We start from the raw sequence: 24,633 nt of genomic DNA on the forward strand, positions 1-24,633 counted from the left end.
GACAGATTATATTCAATTTTAAGTTTCACATCTGATATTTTAACAAGATGTTTAGTAAGGGCTGAGACTTAACCCCTGCACCACCATGGAGGCCCCTAATGCCGAGTCTCACTGTGATTATGTTGTAGTTCATGTCTGGGTCCAGTCCATCTGCTCCTTGCCGGCAGCACGCACGCTTACCCCTTGGTCTTCTTTTTTTAGTTTTTTTTTTTTAATAGAGGCATGTTTTATTCATTTATTTGTTTGTATGTTTGTTTTGTTTTTATACATGCACTGGGTACAGTCAGAAATGCGGGAGGGTGAGAGAATTCACCAGAGCCAGAGCAGGGAGCAAAGCAGGCAGAAGGACCAAAGTACACTGCTGAGGGGAGCAGCGGGCGGCAGGAGAGGTCCGCGCACCATGTGGCACCCTCCTCCAGTGACCGGGGAGCAGCCGGTGATCGAACCGGGGCCGCAGAGGCCGCGGGCAGCTTCGCAACCCAACGCTCAACCGCTGCGCCACCAGGGAGGCCCTACCTTGGTCTTCTTTGACTTTTCCCGGCACCTCACTCAGCAGGATGTTCTCGTCACTTCTTCCCAGAACACTCATCACCACATTTCCACTGAGTTAATTTTTCATTCCCTTTAGCCTTTTACCAAATCCCACCTCTTAGCCTTTTCCAGACAATTTTATATAAAACTGCAAATTCCCTATCACAGATCCCTGCCTTATTATTACTGCGGTTATTACTTTTTTATATACTGGTAACTTTGCTACTTACTGAATATCTCCCCTTATGGAAATGTAAAGTTCCAGAGATCAGAGATTTTAGTCAGTTTTTATCTTTGACTTCTCTAATATCAGAAGTGCTGGTAAAAAGGCCACACACATAGTTAACACGTTAAAAAGCTTGGTGAGTAAATAAATTAATTGGTGGATTGGTGCTTTTTGCTATATTACTGTTCAGTCATGTGTGGATTCTCCTAGTGTTATGCATGTGAGTGAACTGTATTACTTCTCCATGGTGTGTCAGATTCTAAAAAGCACTTCAAAACATTTATGATATGGGAATGTTGAGTGGACCAGGTTTGATTCTTTTGTTTCAGAGATTGAACAAGTTTGACAATCATACTGTTCCTCTCTTTTCTATATGGAAAATCTATCTAGTTCTAAAAATGATACCTTAGTTACTTCTGAAGTCAGGAGGAATCAAAGGCTTGCCAATTTATTTAATAAGCATTTATTAGCATTTCTATCAGAATTCTAGGCACAGCTTTCATGTTGTACAGCCTCAGTAAGGGAGGGTTCCAAAGGTCATATTTTATTTGCAAACACACATTGTCATAACTGTCTCCTCATGGCCCCCATCACCTCTTTATTCCTTACATTGAAAATAAATGGGTTGAGAAGAGGGGTGACGATGGTGTAAAACACAGCCACCACTTTGTCCTGCTCTGGGGACCGCAGGGAGTGTGGCCTCGTGTAGGTGGAGAGAGAGGTTGTGTAGAATAGGCTTGCCACAATCAGGTGTGAGGAGCAAGAGGAGACAGCTTTTTTCTGCCCTTGACCGCTCATTCGGAACACCACACACCACCGCACACGGGTGTGGGAAACCAGAATGTCCAAGAATGGTATCAGCAGGATAACAAGCCCACTGCGGAGGACTGTGTACTCATACCGGGCCATGTCTTGACACACCAGTGGTGACAGAGATGGGAATTTACAGAAAAAGTGGTTAATGAGTCGAAAGCTACAGAATGGAAGTTGAAACACATAGAGTGTGTGCATGAAACCACTGATAGAACTGCTAGTAAACGTGCATGAGACCATGAGCCAGCAGAGCCTCCTGGTCATGAGAACAGGGTAATGCAGTGGGTGGCAGATGGCTACATACCGGTCATAAGACATGAGACCAAGAAGTAGGGCCTCGGTTCCGCCAATAGCTAAGAACACAAATGTTTGAATCTCAAGGCCTAAAAAAGTAATGTTCATACTCTTGGTCAGGAAATTGACTGCCATCTTGGGCACCATGGTGGAGATGTAGAGCACATCGATGCAGGAGAGCTGGCTGAGCAGGAAGTACATAGGGGTGTGGAGCCCACTGTCCAGATAGATGAGGAGGATTAATACGATATTGGATGTCAGAGCTGCTGTAAAGAGGACAGCAATGGCAGCAAAGAGGAAAGTGTCCATCCGGCCATGCTGGAAAAGACCGAGGAGTAGAAAATCCGTCTCAACACTTAGATTTTCTGCCTTCATGACTTAACACAGAATATCAAGGTCAATAATATCTGCAGGTCCATGAAACAGCTCTGATTGCCTCCTAAGGAAAACCAAATGATGATTATAAATGATGTAATAATCTTAGGTGAATATAGTTCCCTCCATTTAACACACTCAATCCTATCTGTTGAACAATAGACACTTGAGAAATGATGACATTAAAATAAATATTATTACTGACCATGGGATTAAGTTATAATTTGAAAAGGAAAAACAGACATTCAGATGATTTTATACGAATATTTTATTCCCTTCAAAATACCTTCCAAGTGCTCGATTGGGGCTGTGTTCTCCCAAGAAAAATGTTGCATACTTCACTCACGTGAACAGTACAGAATTGCTTGACAGATTTGGTGGATTATCTTATAAATTTGATATATTTCTTCATGTATTTGTCTATATTGACTTTATATTGCCTAAAAATTGGCAAAAGTTATATTAATTACAGAGAAGGAATATTACAGATCTTATGGCTTCATTAGCATTGTTATTTTCTGTGCATGTACAAGGGATACAGTGAATTGAAATAAAGAAGCGGCGATGTTAGGGGAAGCTGGAGGACGAATCATTAAAAGATAAATGGAAGCTTGCTAATTAAGCTGACACGGGAGTCTATTTAGTGGTGGTCCATGTAGGAAATTAGTTTTTTTCCCTTTTTGGACACAGATTTGGCCTCTGTATACTTCCAGAGCAAATAACATCTTACTCACTAAAAATGTTTCATGAAATGACGTGAAAGTGTATTCAGTTCTCTCAGATTTGCTGCGTGTCTCCTGTGGACACAGCACAGTGTTGGTTCCGAAATTCCAAGGAGGAAGCACACAGGTCTTGTCCTGAGACGGGCAGGACTTGCTCCGTGTACCCACACGTGAGCAGTCACCGGGGACGGCCCCAGGCCCACGGGCGGGAAGTTAGGCGAGGCTGGTGGGGCGGGTGCGAGGTGGGCCCTGCCCGCAGTGGCCTGGAGGGGCCTGGCAGGGGTGCAGGGCGCACGCTGGACAAGTCAGGACTCACCTCACGGCACGGAAGGGAAGGAGACGCATCGGGAGGAGACTAATCGGGGCAGATAAATAATAAACTATTCCAGACTGATTCAAAACCATCACATCTTGAATTATATTTTAAAAAGAAAAAAAAAAATAGCCTCGCAGGTCAAACGCATGATCCGGCATGGGAGGGGGTGACCGTGTACATATTCATGTGCTTCTCCATCTGCGTGTGTGTGGGTGTGTGTGCGTGCATGTGTGTGTGCGCGTCTGCATGTGTGCGCGTGTGTGTGCATGTGTGTGAGCGTGTGTGCGCGTGTGTGTGCATGGAGAGAGAGAGAGGGAGGGAGGGAGCACTTGGGGCGGCCTTACCTGCCCTGAGAACAGGGCGCGCACAGGCGAGCTCCATGGGTGAGGAGCGGGGACGTCCCCCAACCCCCACACCCGAACTTGGAGCACACAGCCCTGGGGTCCCCGTGGCGGTGCCTGCCCTTCCCTCAGAGCATGTGTTTCCGCAGGCGCAGCGCGCTTAGGGAGGAGACGGGCTCTCCTGGGGTTGGCTGGCTGAGGCGGGGCTGTGTGGAGTCCTCGAGAGAGCGTGACCCGCGGGCGGGCGCCTGAGCGCGCAGCTCTGTCGGGACACCAGGAGGCTGATAAGGCATCTCCGCGGCGCGCCGGCGGGGGGACCCGCGCCCGGGTGAGCCCGCTCCTCCCCGCGGGGACGCTTGGGCCAGGAGCTCCGGGGCGGGCGACCCACTGCGCAGGGAGCCTGCCTGCCTGCTGCAGCCCCCCGGCCATGCCCGCCTCGCGCCCTTCCTCCCCGCGGGGCAGGGCCTCGCCACCGCGCCCCTGTGACACCCCCACCCAATGAGCTGGGCTCGCCCATCAGGTCTTCCCACCCGGTGAGCTGGGGCGCATCTGTCAGGTCCCCCCACCCGGTAAGCTGGGCGTGCCTGTCAGGTCCCCTCACCGGGTGAGCTGGGGCAGCTCCTGTCAGGTCCCCCGAACTGGTGAGCTGTGCACGCAGACGCGCAGACTCCCGGGGCGCGGGCAGGCGCCTGAGCGGCCTCTTCTCCCGTGGAGCAGAAGTCCGGCGCGTCGGGGGTGCAGTCCGGCGCGTCGGGGTGGGCGGCGCTGCCGTCAGGGCTTCAGCAAGCGCTTGTGGCGGCCTTGGGGTGGTTTGTCCGCGGGGCTTTGCGGCCCTAGCGCGTCTCCAGCCCGGGCCTGCGCAGACGGACTCGGGATTGCGGCCCGGGGCCAGGAGATCCCCGACGGCGCGGCAGAGCCCACGCTGGACTCTGGCAGCCAAGGCAGAGGCGTCCTCGGCCCCCGGGAGGCCGCCATGCGGCACTGGAGTCCCTGGTGCGCCTGAGGAGACGCGTGGACGCAGCCAGGGTGGAACCCGCGCCGGCTGCATGGGCGCAGCTATTTCTTCTCCCAGACGACCCGGGCCCCCTCATTTCCCCAGAAAAATATGGGGAAATGGAATTGAGCACGCGCGCGGTTGTGCCCGCTGTGTGCAGAGCTCCAGCTTCTGCAGGAAGCGCGGCCACCACCTCGCCGCGCCCTGTCGTTCATTGTGCACCTGCGGGGAAGCTGTTCTCAGTCCCATCTGGGCACCCTCTGCGCAGTGCAGGCGACCTGCTTGGCGCTGCTGTCCATGCACGGAGAGAAGACAGGTCTGGGCCCGCGTAGAACCCTCTTGGGACCATCGGGTTGACAGGCTGCCAAAACAATTATCTCCTCTTTCTCCTTGGACACCGCTCCTCCTTGCGGCCCTCGGGCCCGCGGGACGCTCAATCGTGTCACCTGCAGAGTGTGTAGCTGTCCCTGGGGCTGCAGGCTGCAGGTGTCTTCTGTGTTACACCTGCATATAGGGTGAAACATTCTTCAGCACATCCAGGAGGCGTGGCATGGGACACGTGGGTCTCTGAAGTGCCCTGGGTGCAGATATGATTTACAGTAAGAGTGTGTTGTGCATGAGCTCCCAGAGAGGAATTTCAGTAACAACAATACTCTCAGTATGCTTATATTGCAGGGAGGCGTGTTTGTCTAGGGAAATTTAAGTCTGTTTAAATTTTAGCCTGTCAAACTCTTCATTTTAGGAGCTGGTGTTTGGCAACTCCTGTGCTTAGATTTTTTTTTAAAGATTTATTTATTTATGCATACCAGGACTGGGGTACAGGCCAGAGGTGTAGAGGGTGAGAGGATTCCCCAGAGACAGAGTGGGGAGCGGAACAGGCAGATGACCGAAATCCACTGCTGAGGGGAGCAGCGGGTGAGGCAGGAGAGGTCTGCTGTGCCATGTGGGTCAGCTCCCTGGATGGGGATTGAACTCGTGCTGCAGAGGCTGCAGATTGCTTCATAGTGCTGTGTATTTAGCCTTTGCACCTCCAGGGAAGCCACCATCCTGTGCCGAGATTTGGGGAAAGAAAGAAATTTCAATAGCATGAGAGTGGAGATGGTTTAGTCAGAAACATCACAGGAAAGCTGCAGAGGCCACTTACTTTCAGCTTTCTTTACATATGTAACAGATCAGGATGTTCCTATTGTAGATGATACTTGTATTTAATTTTCATTCACTCCAATTACATAATGTGCAATTTTTATTCCAAAAATATATGTTCTTTCTTTCCGTAAAGCACCTGAAAGAATTTCTCCAGAACACCAGTTATGATTCATTGAATTTCGGCTGCAGGAGTAAAATACAGAATTTTGGAATCCACATCCTACATTTGAAATGAAGATTATTGTCCCACAATCGGCCAGCCCTTCCTTCAAGTGTCATCACTAATGGCAAGAGTGCCAGGGACTAGGGGATAGTCTCCCCAGGTGTGCAGTTTTGGGTGTGTTCCTTAAGCAAGGAAGGAAGAGAACAGACACAGATTCGAGGCTGGCCTCGGAAGGGGCTGAGCACGTGAGAAACCCAGCCCATGTTTATTTAGCTTCATGGTAAATCTGTCTCCTGCTCTAGATCTAGAACTTTCCAGTCCTGGTTATCATCACTGTTCTGTTATTTTCCCCTGGACATCATGTGAGAAAGACATTTAGGGTGTGTTATGGATTGACAACAGGAGAGGACATTTGTTGTGGTAACAAGTAATCCAAGAAGATGAGGTGCGTGTGCGCCAAGCTCCTGAGATTCCGTGGCCCGAGTCAGAAGAGGAGGGGTGAACAGGCCATTGTGAGCAAAGAAGGTGAAACAGTCATCACCCAACAGTCTCCCGCCAAACAGGAGCCAGGAACCGAGGGCTTGACGAGTGATCTCCCGCGGACCTGCGGAGATGAGCTAATACTTTCATCTCTCACATATTTTGAAAACTGAGGAGGAGCAAGTGCTTCCAGACCTGTTGTGTGAGGCCCACATTACTCGGGGACCAGAAGCAGACAAGGACATCACAAAGAGGACTCTGGGCCTTCCCTGAGGAGACAGAAGTGGTAAACCCTCTACAAAGCCGTGGCAAACTGAGTCAAGGGTCATGACCACCCACCAGTGGGCTTTTTTGGGAAGCAGGCTCGGGCCACAGCTCAGATCACCCAGGGCACTGACCCCTACTCGGAGAGGAATGACAGAAACCCTCTAACCCCTTCGAGGATACAGAGGAGGCTCTGGCAAGATGCAAGGTGCATTTGTGGTGAAGATGCTTGGAGCGAGGGGGAGAAGGAGCGCACATCAGTGTGAGACAGGTAGAAACCCACCCCGCAGGCAGCACCGTGCTCTGGTGAGGAGCTAGACGCCTCCTTAGGGCCAAGGCTCTGCTCCCTCCCGGTGGCCCCGCCACCCCTCGCTCCTGGCACGGCACAACACAGAGGGGCACACACAGGATCCCCAGGGCCATGCGTGACCACAGTGCTGCGAGGCAGACGTCCGGGAGAGGCCAGGCACCTGCTCGGAGGGTCATGTCATGGTGCCCTCCCGGCGGGTGGTCAGGCAGCAGAGCTGGCCATAGCCCAGAGTGACCAAGGGAGTGTGGCTGACCCACGAGGGAATGCACTTCACTTGCAAGGAGGGACATGGCCGTTTGTGACAGTCAAAGAGTAATAAAAGACAGTTGTTTAATACGAGCAGTTACATCAACGAGTCTAAAGAAACTTGTAGAAAGCATGCCAGTAATTATGTCAGAATGTGTCTGTCAAGTTTATAAAGTTATCAGCAGTTTAAGTTTTCTACAATTTATAATATTCTGAACGAGTGTGAGATTGTATTGAAGTCATTATTTAGAAATACTAAACTTCACCCATTAGGGAAGTTTTTTAATAGACATCTTTAAAGTTGAGTTTGCAAGCCGACACAAGCTACGGTGCACATGTCAGCATTTTAGTGATTAAATTTTATGGTGAAGAAAACAGCAAAGTATCCAAATAGGCCTTTGCCAAGGAAACCATAAAGGTGGTGCTCAGGTGCATGAGAGGACGCTCAGTGTCCCAACTTGTCAGGGGGCTCAGTCTCCCCTCTCAAAGCCATGTGAGCTGCCCCATCACTCCCGAGGACTGGCTGTGACTTCTGCCACGGTCAGGAGCACTGGAGAGGGCCCCTTGGAGTACTCTAAATTACTCACCTACAGTAAGATATTTTTAGAGATCAATAGTTAATGAAATGATCTTCCTAGTTTACTAATTATGAATGTCTTATTTTGCCTAATTTGTACATTAATCTTTCACACAGCTGAGTATGTTTAGGAAAAATAGTTGCTGTCCAGTTTGGTATGATCTGATTTTTAGGCTTCCACTTGGGGACTTTGGAATGACGGGACTGGATAAGGGGGAGTACTGTGGTGATGAAGACAAGTGACAGCAAGTGTGAGCAAAGGTGTGGGGATAGGGGGCCCCCATGCACTGTTGGGGAACAGTATATTAAAACACATATCCCTAGCCTCCCTGGTGGCATAGGGGGTTAGCACCACACCATGAAGCAATCCACAGCTTCTACAGCACGAGTTCGAACCTGGGCAGGCCAGGAGAAACCACATGGGGAAGCAGACCATTCCTGTCTTGCCCGCTGCTCCCCTCAGCAGTGCATTTTGTCAGTCTGCCTGCTCTGATCCCCGCTCTGTCTCTGGTGAATCCTCCCACCCTCCCATGCATCTGGCATTTATTTTTTAAAATAAATCTTAAAAAAATAGAACATGTATTCCTCAGAAATTACAACAAAACTATCATATTATCCAGCAATTCCACTTCTGGGTATTTGTCCAAAGGAAAAGAAAAAAAAAAACTAATTAAAAATATATATGCTTACCTGTGTTCCTCACAGCACCACACACTGTGTCCCGACCTGCGGGATTCGGCGGCACAGAAAGAGAAGGGCTGAGGATTGAAATGAGGGGCTTGAGATGACTTGCCGCTAGCGGTTGCTTCTTTATTTTTCCTTTTTCATTTTCCTACCTTTACATGTTTTTTTCTTTTCCCTGTCCTACTACCTGCCCTGGCCTTCTCTATGCTCCTCTCTCAGTACGTTTCTCAGTATCCACTCTCAAAAGTCTCTACGCAGTATCCTTTCTGCAGTCTCCTTCTCGAGGTCTCCTTGCCTTATCCTCTACGCAGTCTCCACAGTCTCTCTCTAGCTCTCTCCCATTGTTCCCTTCTTATACCCGTGTAGCTCCTCCCATTGTACCTCTCAGTCCCATGTGATTTACCGGAAATGCTGTGGTTTCTCAGAAGGCGAAAGAAGAATCGAAACCTAACTTATGAGCATGCGCAACACGGCACATGCTCCATGTGGCTCCGGGCATCTCCCCATTTTTTTCTTTTAAATGAGATACCTGGCCTGCCTTAGGTTGGCATATCCCGTAACCAGCCTTACCCGTCATCACTAATCCAGCGCACTTGGTCCGGACCACTGTCTTAGGTTGGTCTGGACGGGCTACGCTCTTACCCGTCTTTGGCTCACAGGTTCTCTAGGGCTAAGTTGACCCTTCCGGATGCCACTGGGGAGTCCTGGTCAAGTACCATGGCACCAAGTACTTGCCTGACCGCAATAGCACATTCTTTGTTTCTCTTCCGTAGCCGACGGAGAAACCATACACTGAAGGCACAAACAGCCAAGACCTAAGGCTATCACCCTGCCCCAAGCTTGCAACTCTGAGAGGAGTCCTCTAAACAAGGCATTGACACCCTCACCTGTAACAGGGGTAACACAAATAAAACTGTACAGAGGGTTACAAGGTATGTGAGCGGTTTACAAAAGTGTGTCTATCTCTTCTTACATGAGCTAACTGCTGACTAAGCATAAAATCCATTTCATAAATGTCCATACATATCTTGTGGTGTTGGTAAAGCAGAGGCAACATTGGCAGCTGATGCACGATCGCCCATCGTACTGACATCTGGGATGCTTATGTCATCAAGGTTAGCAGGGTCAGGTGTATTGACAAACCGAACCAATTGAGCAGGAACCTATTGTGGCGCTTCCGCATCCTGTGGGAAAAGACAAATGCTGCCAGGCAGCTGTATTAATAGTGGCGCGGGTGGTTGCCACTCATTATTGACCTGGTCCTTCCATCTTGCTTGCAACATCGTGACCTGCGGAGGGTCTGGCGACCAGTGCTGATCAGAAGCTGACCACCCCTGGATATCTAGGGTCAAAAAATTAAGGGTGAAGAGAGCTGTAGTCAAACGGTCCCTGGGGTAGTGTTCTCCCCCTGTTTGTTTTAAAAGCATAGTTTTCAGAGAGCCATGGGCACGTTCAACTATACCCCGAGGAAGGCACACCCATTGATATCTATCATGCGGGGCAGCAGCATTAATGGCCGGAATAGAAAAAGCAAAGCATTTGGAATCTTGATCATGCAATGGAATAGTGAAAAAACAATCCTTAAGATCTAGGATCAATATATAATGATCTTGCGGAATGGCACTTGGAGAGGGAATGCCAGGTTGCACTGGTCCCATAATCTCCATAGTTGCATTCACTGCCCTAAGGTCCTGTAATAGTCTCCATTTTCTGGACTTCTTTTTGATAACAAAGATGGGAGTATTCCAGGGGGAGGTGACAGGACTATGTGTCCAGCCTGTAGCTGTTCTTCTACTAACATTCTTGCAGCCTCTAACTTCTCTTTCAGCAGGGGCCACTGTGGTACCCACACAGGTGTGTCAGATTCCAGGTCATAGGAGTGGGCTTGGGTGGAGGCTTAATCACAGTGTCCCCTAGAAAAAAGGGTAACCGAGCCCTCATTTATCCCCCATTTCCCTCGTCACTTCCTGTAGATTAAAAGAGGGAGACCCTTGCTGTTGTTTACCCAAACCTTGTCCAGGTACGTAGCCCTGATTAATCATCATTTGGCCAGCTGGACTATCCGTGACTAATGAAGCCCCCATCCCCACCAGAACATCTTGTCCCCAGAGGTTCATGGGGAATCCGGGGAGGACATAAGGTTGGAATTGCCCACTATGGCCTTCATTGTCCCTCCAGCAGAGCACAGTAGTACTCCCGGAAGGATTTTGGGATATTCCAAGACCCTGCAAGGAGGTGTAAGCGGTAGCCACAGGCCACTGTGAAGGCCAATGCTCCTTGGATATAATGGAAGTGTCTGTCTCAGTATCCAAAAGGCCCTTAAATGTTCTACCATTAATTATCAATTCAATTAGAGACCTCTTATCTAATGTCAAAGCCAAATTCACAAGAGGGTTGCCTGAAGAGCCAAAACCTTCAGCACCACGAATTACATGGTGGACTTTTCCATCACTGGCTAATCTTGGTAATGGTATAATTTGAGCTATTCTGTCACCATGGGATATAGAGATAACTCCATGAGCAACAGATGTAAGAATCTTCAATTTCTCCAGTGTAATCAGTAACGAGGCCTAGGATGACCTGAAGGCCTTTAAGGGCACTGGAGCTGTGGCCAATTATTAGCCCCACGATTCCATCAGGGAGAGGACCATACTGGCCTGTAGGTAAACATTGCACTCCCATGCTAGCAGTTAGAACAGTATATGCGGAGACACTCAAATGGAATCTGCCACTTCCTGGGGAGGTGCAGAAGAGGTCAGAGAAAAACTTTGCCTTATTTGGTGATTGCTCTGAACTGCACCTATAATTGGCTGAGAGGGTCGCTGGGGCTGCCCCCTCCCCCACGAGTTTCCCAGCTGCCCTCCCATACGGGGGATCAGTGGATTTCCCTGATAATCTGTCTTAGACCGACACTCGTTTGCCCAATGACTACCCTTTCGGCACCATGGACAAACTCCTGGTTTCTTTTGAGGGTTAGCAGTTCGTGGTGCCGTAGCACCCCCGCTCTGCCCCAAGGACGGGCAGGAGGCTTTTATATGCCCTTGCTGACCACAGGCGAAACAGACACGGTTTCGTGGTCCAGTGACTGGACCACACAAGGCCTGAACGATCACCGCACCTGTAACTTGTGCTTCACAAATATCCTTACAAAGTCTCACATAATCATCCAAACTAGCCCTAGCTTTCCAGGGTCTAATAGCTTCCTGACACCATTTATTAGCATTTTCAAATGCAAGCTGTTTAACTATCAGTAGGGAAGCATCAGTGATACCTAGAATTCGGCCAGTTGCTGTTATCAATCTTCCTAGGAACTCTGCATATGGCTCTGTCGACCCTTGAATGACCTTTGTTAATTGAATGTCGGGTCCTCCTCTATCTCCTATTGCCTTCCAGGCTGACCGTCCAGCTGCTGCAACTTGGGCAAATACAGCCGGATCATAATCTTTTTGTTGGTTGTTACTATCGTATTGACCTTCTCCTGATAACATATCCTTATTTCTAACCGGAAATCCAGCATCAGCATTGAGTTTAGCTGTATGAGTACAGTTCTCTAAAAATATACCCTTCCATACCAAGTAATCCCCTGGGGAAGTATCCGCTCTGCCTAGCGCCTTCCAATCATTTGGAGTAGGATTCATGCCGATCCAGCTATCCAATAAGGTATGCGTAAAAGCACTCTGGAGAACATACTGAGTAACCGCCTCCTTTAAAGCTTTCAAATCTTTAAAAGCTGTGGAGACATGTTCTCTAGTACGCACCCCTTGAGGATCTGCCCCTTCCACGACTGGATAAATATAATTAGGGGCCTGGGAAACAAGGACTCTTTCCAACATAGAGCACAGTCTTTCCATTAATGGAAGATCAACCCTGTTGAGTGTTCCAGGAGGTGGCTCAGGAGGTGGCACCCCAGGTGTTTTCCATCTCCTTTTACACTTCCCTGGCTTATAACAACCGAGGCCTTTCTCATTCTGTTCCTCCCCTCCTCCCGACTCATAGGTAGAATAATCTAGGGGAGGGGCTGTTGGTATTTTTTGAGTAGAGGAAGGGGGACTGTAGGGTAAAGAAAATGTCAGGCTTTTCTGCCCTCCCGCCATCAGGATAGATGATGGATCCTTGTCCTGAATGCATGCCTGATGGCGGGCACCTGGAATAGGGTGTGGGCATAGGTAGATGGGATTCAGCTGAGCTAAGACTGTGCTTTTAAGGGCGGTGACATGGGAACGCCAGCAGCAGCAGTAGAAGCCGAAGCCAAAAGAGAAGCCGAGAAGCAGCAGAACAAACTCCAGAGAGCTCAGATAGAGTGAAGACTTGCTGGGGGCTGGGAGGACAGCCAGCCTCCCAGAACCCCTGCCTGCCACGTACCCGCTGAACCCCAATAAAAAACCTGCAAAACCACTGAGGACTCTGACTGCTCCTTTACCCGGTCTGCATGGGATCAGAAAACCTGCACTGTGTCCAGTCCTGCCCTTACAGGGAATTACCGATGTAGAACTCACAATGGAACTTCTATCTTCTTCCTCCGTTTGTTTTGCTGTCCTGACAGCCTCAGTGGCTAACCGAGTGACAGCAGTGCCACCGGCATTGAGAGCATCTCCCACCACTCCCCAGACTGTCAAAGTAGTGCCAGGAAGAGACTCAAGGGCATATAATTGCTGATGCAAGACAATATCTCCTTTTACCTTATTCCAATTGTCACTATCGACCTGATCCTGCTTCAGAAACCACTTACTAGTGATAATAAGGGTCTCTACAAATCCTTTAAGAATTTTTCTACTGAGAGGAACCCCAAACTTTTTTAGGAGAGCTTCCAGGGAAATAACTAACTGACCCTTGGACATTGAATTGTCCATGATCCCAACTACCTTACTTTACTTTACTTTACTTGCCGGCTCACCACAACTGGTCCTCCAGCGGTTCCTTCATTCTTGTTGTGCCCCACATTGGGCACTACCTGTCCCAACCCGCGGGATTCAGAGGCACGGAAAGAGAAGAGCTGAGGATTGAAATGAGGGGCTTGAGACGACTTGCCACTAGTGGTTGCTTCTTTATTTTTCTTTTTTCCTTTTCCTACTTTTACATATTTTTCTTTTCCCTGTCCTACTACCTTCCCTGGCCTTCTCTATGCTCCTCTCTCAGTACGTTTCTCAGTATCCTCTCTCAAAGTCTCTACGCAGTATCCTTTCCGCAATCTCCTTCTCGAGGTCTCTTCGCCTCATCCTCTATGCAGTCTCTCCAGTCTCTCTCCTTATCATCTACGCCGTCTCTGCAGTCTCTCTCCTTATCCTCTATGCAGTCTCTCCAGTCTCTCTCAACTCACTCTTGTGGTTCCCTTCTTATACCCTCGTAGCTCCTCCCATCGTACCTCCCAGTCCCGCGTGATTTACAGGAAATGCAGTGGTTTCTCCGAAGGTGAAACAGGAATCAAAACCTAACTTATTGTGTGCATGCACAACACGGTGCATGCTCCAGGTGGCTCCGGACAGAAAAGAAAATCTTTAACTCATTTGTGAGGCCAAGATTATAATATTGTCAAAAATACTATGGAAAGCTGTGTGGAGATTCCTCAACCTGCTAAAGATGGAGCTTCCATATGATCCAGCAATTCCAGTCCCATGTACTTACCCAGAGGTCTCAGAATCATTAATTCCAAAGTGCATCTGCAACCGTATGTTTATAGCAGCACTATTTACAATAGCTAAGCTATGGAAACTGCCCAAATGCCCAAAAATAGATGACTGGATCAAGAAGATGTGGTACATATACACAATGGAATAATACTCAGCATTCAAAAAGATAAACTCATGCCATTTGCAACCACATGGACGGAGCAGGAAGGGATCATGCTCAGTGAAATAAGCCAGAAAGAAAAAGAAAAATACTGGATAGTCTCACTCATAGCAGGAATTTAGAAAACCTAAATAAGGGACCACAAAAAAGACTAATTATAATAAAGTAAAAATCAAAATCAACAAGCAACTATAAACCAGAGACACACTATGGGAGTTTGGTGAGGGAGGGAGAGTTTAGGGTCAAAATAAGGGGGGTGTGAATTGAATGGGGAATATAACCAAGATGAAAATGCATACATTGTGCAAAAAATTAAAAATGATGTAAAAATATATAAAATAAAAAAAAAACCTAAGCAAGTAGGATGTGAAAGTACACGCCCACGTGCACAAACCCCAAGCCACAGACCCATGTCTTCATCAACATAGATATAAAAATCTATAATAAAATTTCACCAAATTCAATCTAACAATGTATATATAGTTGTTTATCAATTAGAATATATTCCAGATATATAAAGCTGGTTTCATATTTTAAAAATATTAATGTAATCTGTCAAGTCAGTTGTCTAAAGGAGAAAAAATGTATGATTAAATCAATTGATAGATTATAAAAATTGGTGAAATCAATTTGAGTCATGATAAAAATTCTAATTACAGTAGGAATAGAGGGGAACATTACTCAAAATCAGCCACTTGCAAAAATCTACAGCTAGCATCATATTTACTGAACACATTAGAATAAGCATGCTAATGTCAGGGAAAAGCAAGAACTTTTTGTCTCACCACACATATTAAACAAGTTTCTAGAGTTCTTGCTACTGCGATTAGATGTGAGAAATAAACAGAATGAAAATTGGAGAAGACAAAGTAAATCTGCCTCTATTTGCAGACAACATCATTGTCTGCATAGAAGACACCATGGAATGCACAAAATCGACAAGGAAACTCCTATAACAAATCAGACAATAATGAACAAGTGGAAACCCATATAAAAGGCAATCTTTATTTAAAAAAAATTAAATACTGAGGCATAAATATGATAAAATATGCAAAGGGTCTGTTCAATATAATTTACAAAATGCTACTGAGAAAAACCAAATAAGACCTAGTGCTTCATGGAACGTGGTGTTCGAAGAGTGGAAGACTTAACCATAGTAACGCCAACTCCTATGTTTGGGAAGTTATACATCTCTTTAAATTGATAGGTATGCTTTACATACATATACCTATACAAATATGCACCATTAATTTTTAACAAGGAGCAAAATCTCTGCAATTGAAGAAGAATAGTCTTTTGAATAAATGATGCTGGAACAATTGAATATTCATAGGCAAAAAAAACTCCTTAATCTTGTCCTAAACCTCACATCGTATATGAAAATTAACTCAAGTTGAGTCATCTTTCTTAAAAGTAAAATATAAAAGTATGAAACTTTTAAACATCAGAGAATATATTAAACTGGAAATCACGTGCACTATATATAAAATGGAATATTGATAAATTGGACTCCAGAAAATTAAATACTTTTGCTCTGTGGATGACTCTGTTGAGAGGATGAAAACACACATTACAGACAAAGAGAAAATATTTACATACATAATAAAGGACTTGTATCTAGAATACAAAAAAAATCTCTCAAAACTGGGCCTCCCTGGTGGTGCAGGGATTAAAGACTGCAGTATCAAGCTTCTGTCAGCCACTGCAGCACCAAATTTGATCCCTGGCCAGGGAGCTACCCACATGGCAAAGCAGACCCCTCCTGTCTCGCCTGCTGCTCCTCTCAGCAATGTCTTTCAGTACATAGATCTGTTCTGCTCCCCACTCTGTCTCTGATAAATCCTCCAACCTCCCGCACCTCTGTTTTACACCTCAGTTCTTGTATGCATAAATAAATAAATCTTTTTAAAAAAATCCCTCAAAACTTGACAGAAAAGACAAATAATTCAGAAGAGAACGGGCAAAGAAATGCACAATTAACTGAAGACGCTATACGGATATCATACAGATACATGATAAGAGAGTCAATACCATTAACCATTACATAAATGCAAATTAAAACCAAAATGAGAGCTACTACTTACCTACCAATATGGTTAAAACATGATAACATTCAATGATGGTGAGGTTACAGTGAAACCAGTTCTCTCACACATTGCTGGTGACAATGTAAACTAGCACAACCATTTGGAGAATGGTTTTGATAGTGCCTTTCAAATGTAAGAGTGAGATTTCATTCAACTCAACAGTTGCACTATTGAGCATATATCCTAGAGAAATGAAAGGTTATTTCCAAGTCAAATCTAGGTTAAAAACTAGTTCAAATCTAGGTTAAACAAATATTCATAGCAGCCTTATTTGTAAATAGTTCCAAAATGGAAGCTACCCAAATGCCAGTTAGTGGATGAATGGTCAAACCAACTGGTACATCCATACCATGGAAGAGTGCTCAAAAATAGAAAGGAACAAAATGTTGATACACTAAAGTGCATGGATAAACCTTGCAGAAGTTATGGTGACTGAAAGAAAAAAAGCCAGTCTCATCAGAATAAAGTTGCAGATATGAATCAGATACTAGTGACTGCAGGGGTTAGAGATGGAGAAGCCGGAGGACGTGGTTGTGCAGGGAGAATGCAAGGGACAATTGTGATGAGTTGACCATTAAACATGTTGATTGTGGTGATGATCACACAAAGGTAAAATTATAGTACGCTAAACAATCCACACATATGAGTATAGCTGAAGAAATGTGAGTAACTCCTGTATATTGTATCACAGCTAATTTCCTGATCTGATATGTACTATCGTTTTGCAAGATGTTAACATTAGAAAAGGATGAGTGGAGATGCACAAGAGATCTCTGGGTATCCTTTTGCACTTTCCTCTAAAACTGTATTTCAAAATAAAGTGTTTTCAAAATGAAAGAAAAGCACGTTGTAAATGGTTCTTAAGAGCTTTTACTATTTTTTCATACTCATGATTCAACTAGTGTCATATTAAAGGAAACTGTAATTTTATTTAAACGAGAAAGATCTGTATGTATTGTTCTTTGCTGGAATATAAATAGATGCACCAACATTAATATACTATCACATTTTAAACTTATCTACTAAAGCATTACCTTTTGGATACTGAAACAAGAAGCCAGAAGACACATGTTCCTATCCTTTTATTTCATATATCTTTGTAAATTGATTCTATCAAAATACATGCTGCTATTTGAATTCTTGCATTAAAGCCAATCATATGCCTCACTCTACCCAACCTTGTTGTCATGATGTTTCTGAGTTCTGACGTTTTGAGCCTTGTTCATTCACTTATGCTAATGACTCACTTTCATTGTACATGGATCCTACCTCAGATTTTATCTGTCAACTTTCTCAATGTTTTAACTTGGTCTACTCTACCTGATCATGAAGAGTTACAGCAACTATTTCATGTTAGATGATCATATGCTCAAACCCAACTTTTGCCACTAATTTTCTAGTGGTGGTTTCCTTAATTTCAGCAAGCCTCCCTATAGTCATCTGCAAAAGGACATGATCACACTTATCTAGAAGAATGGATTAAATGACATCACATATATAAAGCATCCGGTCCCATGCTTGGAGAACAGGGCCACATGTGCTCACTCACATACATATTAATTTTCACTATCCTTCAATACTCACATTCTCTGAGCAAAGTTAACATTTTTAGGAGTAAGGGAAATAAAATAGATAAACAGAAATGGGGAGGATTTTTAGAACAAAACATTAGTAAATTAAACTAACAAATAATAGCAAATGGAGAATTATTTTGAAAGTGAAGAATGAACAAAATCGATATAAGTATGTAACTGCAGGACAACAGGTGGGGTCACTTTTATTTGTTGGTGTCCCACTCAATTCTGGGTATATTTTCTTAGTATTCACAACCATGCAGAGTGCATATGTGAGTGTGTGTGTGTGTGTGTGTGTGTGTGAGCGAGAGAGAGAGAGAGAGAGAGAGAGAGAGAGAGAGAGAGAGAGTAAGCACTCAGGAGCTTAGAGATGTCAAGAGATGTCAAAAATTCTCAGTGTATCATTGCCCATTACTGTATAAACAACCTCCCCAAACCTCAGAGGTTTAACATAATAAGCATTCATTGTGCCTCACAAGTCTCCAAGTTGTGTAGTTTTCTTGTCTCTGTGTCTGCTCAGTTGTGGATTAGGTGGATTCTTCTGTGGTTCTGGTGGGACTCCCTTGGATATCTGTGGCTGGTTGTCTTAAGGTTGATCTAGAATGGCCTCAGCTGGGGTCATCTCTTGAGTCTTTACAAGCACACACATGCCTCCAAGACCACCTCCGTAGGCCAGGTGTGTAGGGTGGGAGCCTGAAAGCGGATAGAAGGCAGGATAGGAGCCAGCTTAGGGAATTTGGTTCCTTGTTTGAAGAAAGAAAAAGAAGGAACAGCAGCCGACTTCTGAAGGAAGAAGAAGAATTCAGCAGCCTACCTCTGAAGAAAGAAGAGAAGCTGAAAACCTTTGCAGAGACTTGGCTAGCCTTGCCTTGGAGAACACCTGAAAGGAGCACCACAGCTCTCGCCTGGTGTGTTAAGAGCTGTTGTGCAATTGGTTAACTGTTAACACTGGTGTGTCTGATACTGCCCCTGGTGACCAGTGGTGACTGGCACTACTGGCCAGTGCTATCCAGCACTGTTGACAAATGACTGGAACTCTGTCCAGGTCACATTTGAAGCTGTACACCACTTCTGATCATCTGCCACTGCCTCCTGGTGCTGTTGCCTGCATTGCTGACCAGTACAGAATCTAGTGCTATCTAGCCCAGTCTTCAGACTCTTTTTTTTTTACTTCTTTTTTTAATTTATTTGTTTATTTATTTATACAAGCACTGGGTACAGTCGGAAGCGCGGGAGGGTGAGAGAATTCACCGGAGCCAGAGTGGGGAGCAGAGCAGGCAGAAGGACCGAAGTACACTGCTGAGGGGATCAGCGGGTGGCAGGAGAGTTCTGCGCACCATGCGGGACCCTCCTCTGGTGGCCGGGGAGCATCCAGGGATCCGAAAGGCGCTGCAGAGGCTGCGGACAGCTTCGCAACCCAGTGCTCAACTGCTGTGCCATCAGGGAGGCCCAAGTCTTCAGACTGTTGCTAAGGGCTGCTGCAGTGTCATCTTAGTGACCCTGCTTGGAAGCACCTCCAGCTGTCACCATGTGAATCCTGCCCCCCTGCTTGCTGGTGTGGTATAAACACCAGACTCTCATTGACGGGACAGCACCATTCTGAATGTACGGCTTTTTGTTTGGGACTTATGGACACTGAAGACTCTATCTGGGATGAGACAACTGCCACTTGTGCTTTTAGAAACTCTTTGTTACCCCTGTTTGATAAATAAACCCCTTGTTATTGTACTTGGAAGTTTGTGGTCTTGCAGTTGAGTGCATGGGGGAGAACCCACAGACAGAAATCTGGCCTCTATCACTGCTATAGCGCTGTTTCACTTGTTTGTTTAATAGAATGACAAAGAAGCATAAGAGAAATGAGCTGCAAAGCATTTTGCAAGGGCTTTACTTGTATTTATTCTTTTGTCAAAGCAAGTCACATGGCCAAGACCATCATCACAGAGTTGAGAGGACTATAAATTACAATAAAGGTACCAGGAGATCCTGAAAATCAGCCAGTCATTAAGAGAAGAAACTTAAACCTTCAAAACCCCCAATTCTAGGTTAGTACAACAGACCACACTGCTTCTCCCAACTCAATGTTTTAAATATCACTTGGAATAAGTAATGATGTACTCAGGAAACAAAGTAATTAATGGTCTTTACGGTTCCAATAAGAACCCTGGGTGCAAGGACTGAACCCAAACTTGACAGTATGAAAGGGATAGAAAATGACTCCAACAGACTAGAAGAAGGACCACTTGCCTAGTCTTGCCCTCGCGTCCTGATACTGCAGTATAAATACAGAAGCTCAGTTATAATTTAATTTATTTTCTTACTTCCTGGTGATACATTTCAATAGTGTCATGTGTCTAAAACATATCCACATCTTAAAGATCATCTGAGCAATCTGAATCGCAGCTCAGAATGAAGCCCACTCTTGCAAATCACAAGAGGGCAGGCAGCTGAGAGCAAATGCTATTCACTGAATTCCTTTAGACATGTCAAAAGAAATCTTGTCTCACAGGTAGATAAAAATTAATGAGACATCCAGGATGCTTTTATCTAATTTAGTCTATGTAGAAATGGTGGACTCTTTCTGGGGACTATAATATTTAAAGTTCCATTTACTGAACCTTATAGAGGATCTGCAAATTACATTTGTTTCATTCCACAGCTATGAGATGTCAGTCACTTGCCTTTGAATATGGACTTCAACTGACTTTGAAACTATAAAGATCTTGCTTAATTTTCTCAAAGTTTCACTTTCAGCCATTAAGTGGACTTCTGCTAATACAGACGGGTCTGACGGAGAAACAATTCTTGCCTGAATCCTCAGAGTCTAATTTCCGGGAAGCCTTTCCCCATTACAGTCTGATTTGCATGGGGACTTTCATTCCTGAAACATAATTTGTTCCCTTAAAATGACTGGAGACGATTAGAAGATCTGTTCTTTGGTGAAAATAGAAAGTCATCCAATCATTTATTCCCATTCAACACACTTACATGAAGCTCAGAATGCAAAGCAGACATTTGAGCAAAGCTAGGATTCAAAGGTGACTAAAACATGTCTTTACCAGGGTCAGCTTGCAGTGTGGAGGCAGATGCACTCGGCGGTCTGCACAAGAGAAGGAGAGGGATGCAGCCACAGCAGGGCAGGTGGGGAATGCCTGTGGTCTTCCTTTTCCACCGCCTCTCATACAAGAAACCCTACCCTTCCCCAGCCCCGCCAATGGGGACAAGACAGGGGAGTCCAGGAGCGCTGTCTCCTGGGAAGTCACAGGGTTAATCCACCCAGCTCCTCTCAGAGCTCCGGGCAGTCAGCCAAGCTTCCCAGCATGCCTTATTTAGGTCTCAGTATTTGTGTGACTTCTCCTTCTGCCGAAAACTGCCTCCTCGGCCACCCACCCCCTTCCTAACTTCCCATTCTGAGAAGATTATACATAGATTTTGGTTCCTTTGACAAGCTGAGAACCTTCAGGACCCACTTTCATTACAATCTCTAGGACATGGCCACACTATGGAGAACAAGCAGCCTCCAGTCCTTCTTCTGTGTGTAGCCAAGGACTGGGTACAAAACTCTTTTATGAAAAATGCACATAAAATGCAATCATTACAATTCTTTGATTTTACTTCATCTTCTTCACCTTCTTTTCAGAGGTGGAGGCCACCTCTGCCCCCTCATTTTATCCTTGTTTCAAATAAAGGACCTGGGAAAGAGTAGAGAAAGGCCTGTCAAATACAATAAAGAAATTAGTGAATTAATGAATGATGAATGCCAGAGTCCAGCTTCGAACGGGTCCAGGTTTCCGTAAGTACCAGATGGCGTAGTCAAAAGAGAGGGAAAGAGGGGAGGAGGAGATGAGGTAGATGAGGTAGTGAGGAGACACTGACACTTGATCAGGGAGCACACATCACCCACTGATAGCCTCAGCGGGGCTTTATAACATCAGAAATTGTTATTTGATCATTACATCATATGATCATGATTGATTTTACTTCTACATTGTTTCAGAAATTATTAATTATCATTAACAGCACACAGTCCTTTTTTTTTTAATTTTCCTAGTCTATGATTAACTTGGTCACTTAGTTACATTAACTTGGTTACATATTTCCCTAGGTGATGTACATTATTCAGAAAATAGAAACAGGTGCTATATGCACCATGATTAATGCAGTCAAGCTAGATAACTAAAACAAAGCTAAGCAGGCATTGTAAAATCGAGGGCGGCTTTCTATTTTTTTATATAGAATCAAGGGGTCCCGGTGCCATGGGGACAGCATGTGATGTGTTTTTCTTGGACCATTTCGCCTCCTAGGGCGCCTCAGGGCCTTCCCTAGTGGGGAATTTTGCCGGGCTCAGTTCCATCAGTTCTATCAAGTGTGGTTTGCTAGAAAACAATGTTACTCATGGTCACTGAATTGCAAATTGGAGGACATGGAGAATTATTCGAAACCGTTTCATTATCAATCATGTTGGAAGGTGCATTTTCTCAAACTACTGAGGTGTGCATTCCATAAACTGACATTGATGCCAACACTCATTGTGTTATTCTAAAGCTTATAGAAAATTTCCATGGTTTCAATAACTGGAACAAACGAATGAAAGGAAGTAGCAGGAGCCAGCTCTGGAGCTTTCTGACATTTCAGAAATTTCCCCCATGCCCGGACCTTGTTGGACAGTGTGGGTAGCGTGGCCACGCCAATGAAGATGTATTCCCCATAATCACATTTATAGCATAGGTCATTCTGGACTATGCCAAAGATCACTTTCCTTTTCTGAGAGCTTCACAGTTTATAAAATGCCTTCAGTAACTTGGTCAGGGACACAGATAAAAGCTCCCACCTACAAATTAAAGTTTTCTATGTTGCCCCAGTGGGTCAGCATTTTGAGCTAAACACCTTCTCACTTCTAAAATCTGTACTCAGAGTTGGCCTGCCCTACTTGTAGGTTGTGTCTTACGCAGGGAGCTGACTCCCAGCAGCAGGCAGTGCCCAGCACATCTTGGTGACCAGCACCCACTTGGAGCCCAGTCGTTCTTCTCAGGGCCTGGGCCAGGCAGAAGAGACTGAGCCTGCTGCTGGCAGGCGGGTGTACATGTTGGGAGGCTGCTTCTGGGATCATGGTCCTACTTACCCCACACAATACCCCCTCTTTGGAGCTAAGTCTCATTAAAGGTTTGAAGTGATTTTTTTCTTGTCCATTTATATATTCACAGATTCATATCATAATCCTGGTTGAATACATGCAAAAGTGAGTGGTACCTGCCCTCACTGGATTAAAAGTAACAGGCCAGGGCCTCCCCAGTGGCACAGTGGTTGAGTGCTGGGTTGCAAAGCTGTCCGTGATCTCTGCAGTGTCAGTTCAATCCCCGGCCCCAGAGCAAGGGTCCCACATGGCACACAGACCTCTCCTGCTGCCCTCTGCTCCCCTCAGCAGGGTACTTCGTCAGTCTGCCTGCTCTGCTCTCCTCTCTGGCTCTGATGAATTCTCTCACCCTCCCATACTTCTGACTGTACCCAGTGCTTATATAAATAAATAAATAAATAAATCTTAAAAAAAATGGTGGAGCTTAGGTTTCAATTCGAGCAATCTATGTATTCACCAGGTTTGTTTCATAGCTGCTATCACAAGCACCCTGTAAATCTTTCACACTCATGCAAAGCTCAGGGTGAGTGCTGCAGTTCAGATAGCCCTTCCACAGGTCATCACTCAGCAATCCCATCACCTTCTCCTGAAAGCTTGCCATTGTGGAGCTCTGGTTCTCTGGCATGGTCCAGCTGCTGGATGGGGGGGGGATGGGCAGTGGGATGAGATGGAGGGTTTCTCACCTAATACTTAACCCCATTGTTCACACACTGGAACTGGTATTGTGAAGACACCTCAGTGTAGAATTGGGAGACAGAATCTGGCTAGGAAGCCTGTTGTATTCAGTTACTAACCTTGGAAGGGGATACCTCTTCTTGGATCTTTGCTAGCTCTACCAAGGTCCAGGCCTGCTCCACTGCCCCAGAGTTCAACAGAAACAATAGACTGGGCTCTCCAAAGCCCCTGGACTGTCCTGTGGTATAAGCCTGCTGACATTTGATCACCATGCAGAGAGAGAACAGTGGAACCCCCTCACAACATGAGTATCTGGTCTAGAAAATGTTTCTCTTTTCCGTAGACTTGACCTTGGTCTTTGTGGTGGGAATATGAGGCTGGTGCACACCAGTTGTTGGAAGAACAGTTTGTCCTGAATGAACTCTACCCCATGATGTTTTTATAGATTCCACCTCATCACCATGATAAAGAGATCTCAGGCACCAAGGACTACAATTCCCAGCATGCCATGAGTCTGACCTCCAGAAGGGAGATGAGTTGGGGATTGCTGGGAGTTAAACAGTCCCTCTGGGTATAAAATTAAACACCTGTGGGCTTGTGCTCTTTTGCTTTCCCTGCTTTCACCTTGCACCCTGAGGTCTCAGCTCAGATGGTGTTACGGATAGGGTGTATTGACCAATTAACATCTCTCTGTGCATTCCTCTTCTCATCCTCCCTGCAAATAAACCTTTATTTTTTTTTTTCTCTCTGTGCCTACCTTTTGGTCTTGTCCCAAGTCTTTTTATTTAATATTTATTTATTTATGCATACAAGAACTGGGGTACAGGCTAAAGGTGCATGGGGAGGGGAGGGTGAGAGGATTCACTAGAGATAGAGCGGGGAACAGAACAGGCAGAG

At 45.7% G+C, this 24,633-nt stretch overlaps 1 protein-coding gene across 1 annotated transcript; it reads right to left on the reverse strand.

Moving 5' to 3' along the window:
* Positions 1 to 1,321: 1,321 nt before the first annotated feature.
* On the reverse strand, positions 1,322 to 2,239 carry LOC311176180 (olfactory receptor 2AK2-like; the record flags this gene model as incomplete). The annotated part of the gene is made up of 1 exon (XM_084241487.1): positions 1,322 to 2,239. One exon carries the CDS (start codon positions 2,237 to 2,239, stop codon positions 1,322 to 1,324), a length of 918 nt encoding a protein of 305 aa, XP_084097613.1.
* Positions 2,240 to 24,633: the final 22,394 nt, after the last annotated feature.

The sequence above is a fragment of the Talpa europaea genome, assembly GCF_964194135.1.
Source record: "Talpa europaea genome assembly, chromosome: 8".
NCBI classification, from domain to species: Eukaryota; Metazoa; Chordata; class Mammalia; order Eulipotyphla; family Talpidae; genus Talpa; species Talpa europaea.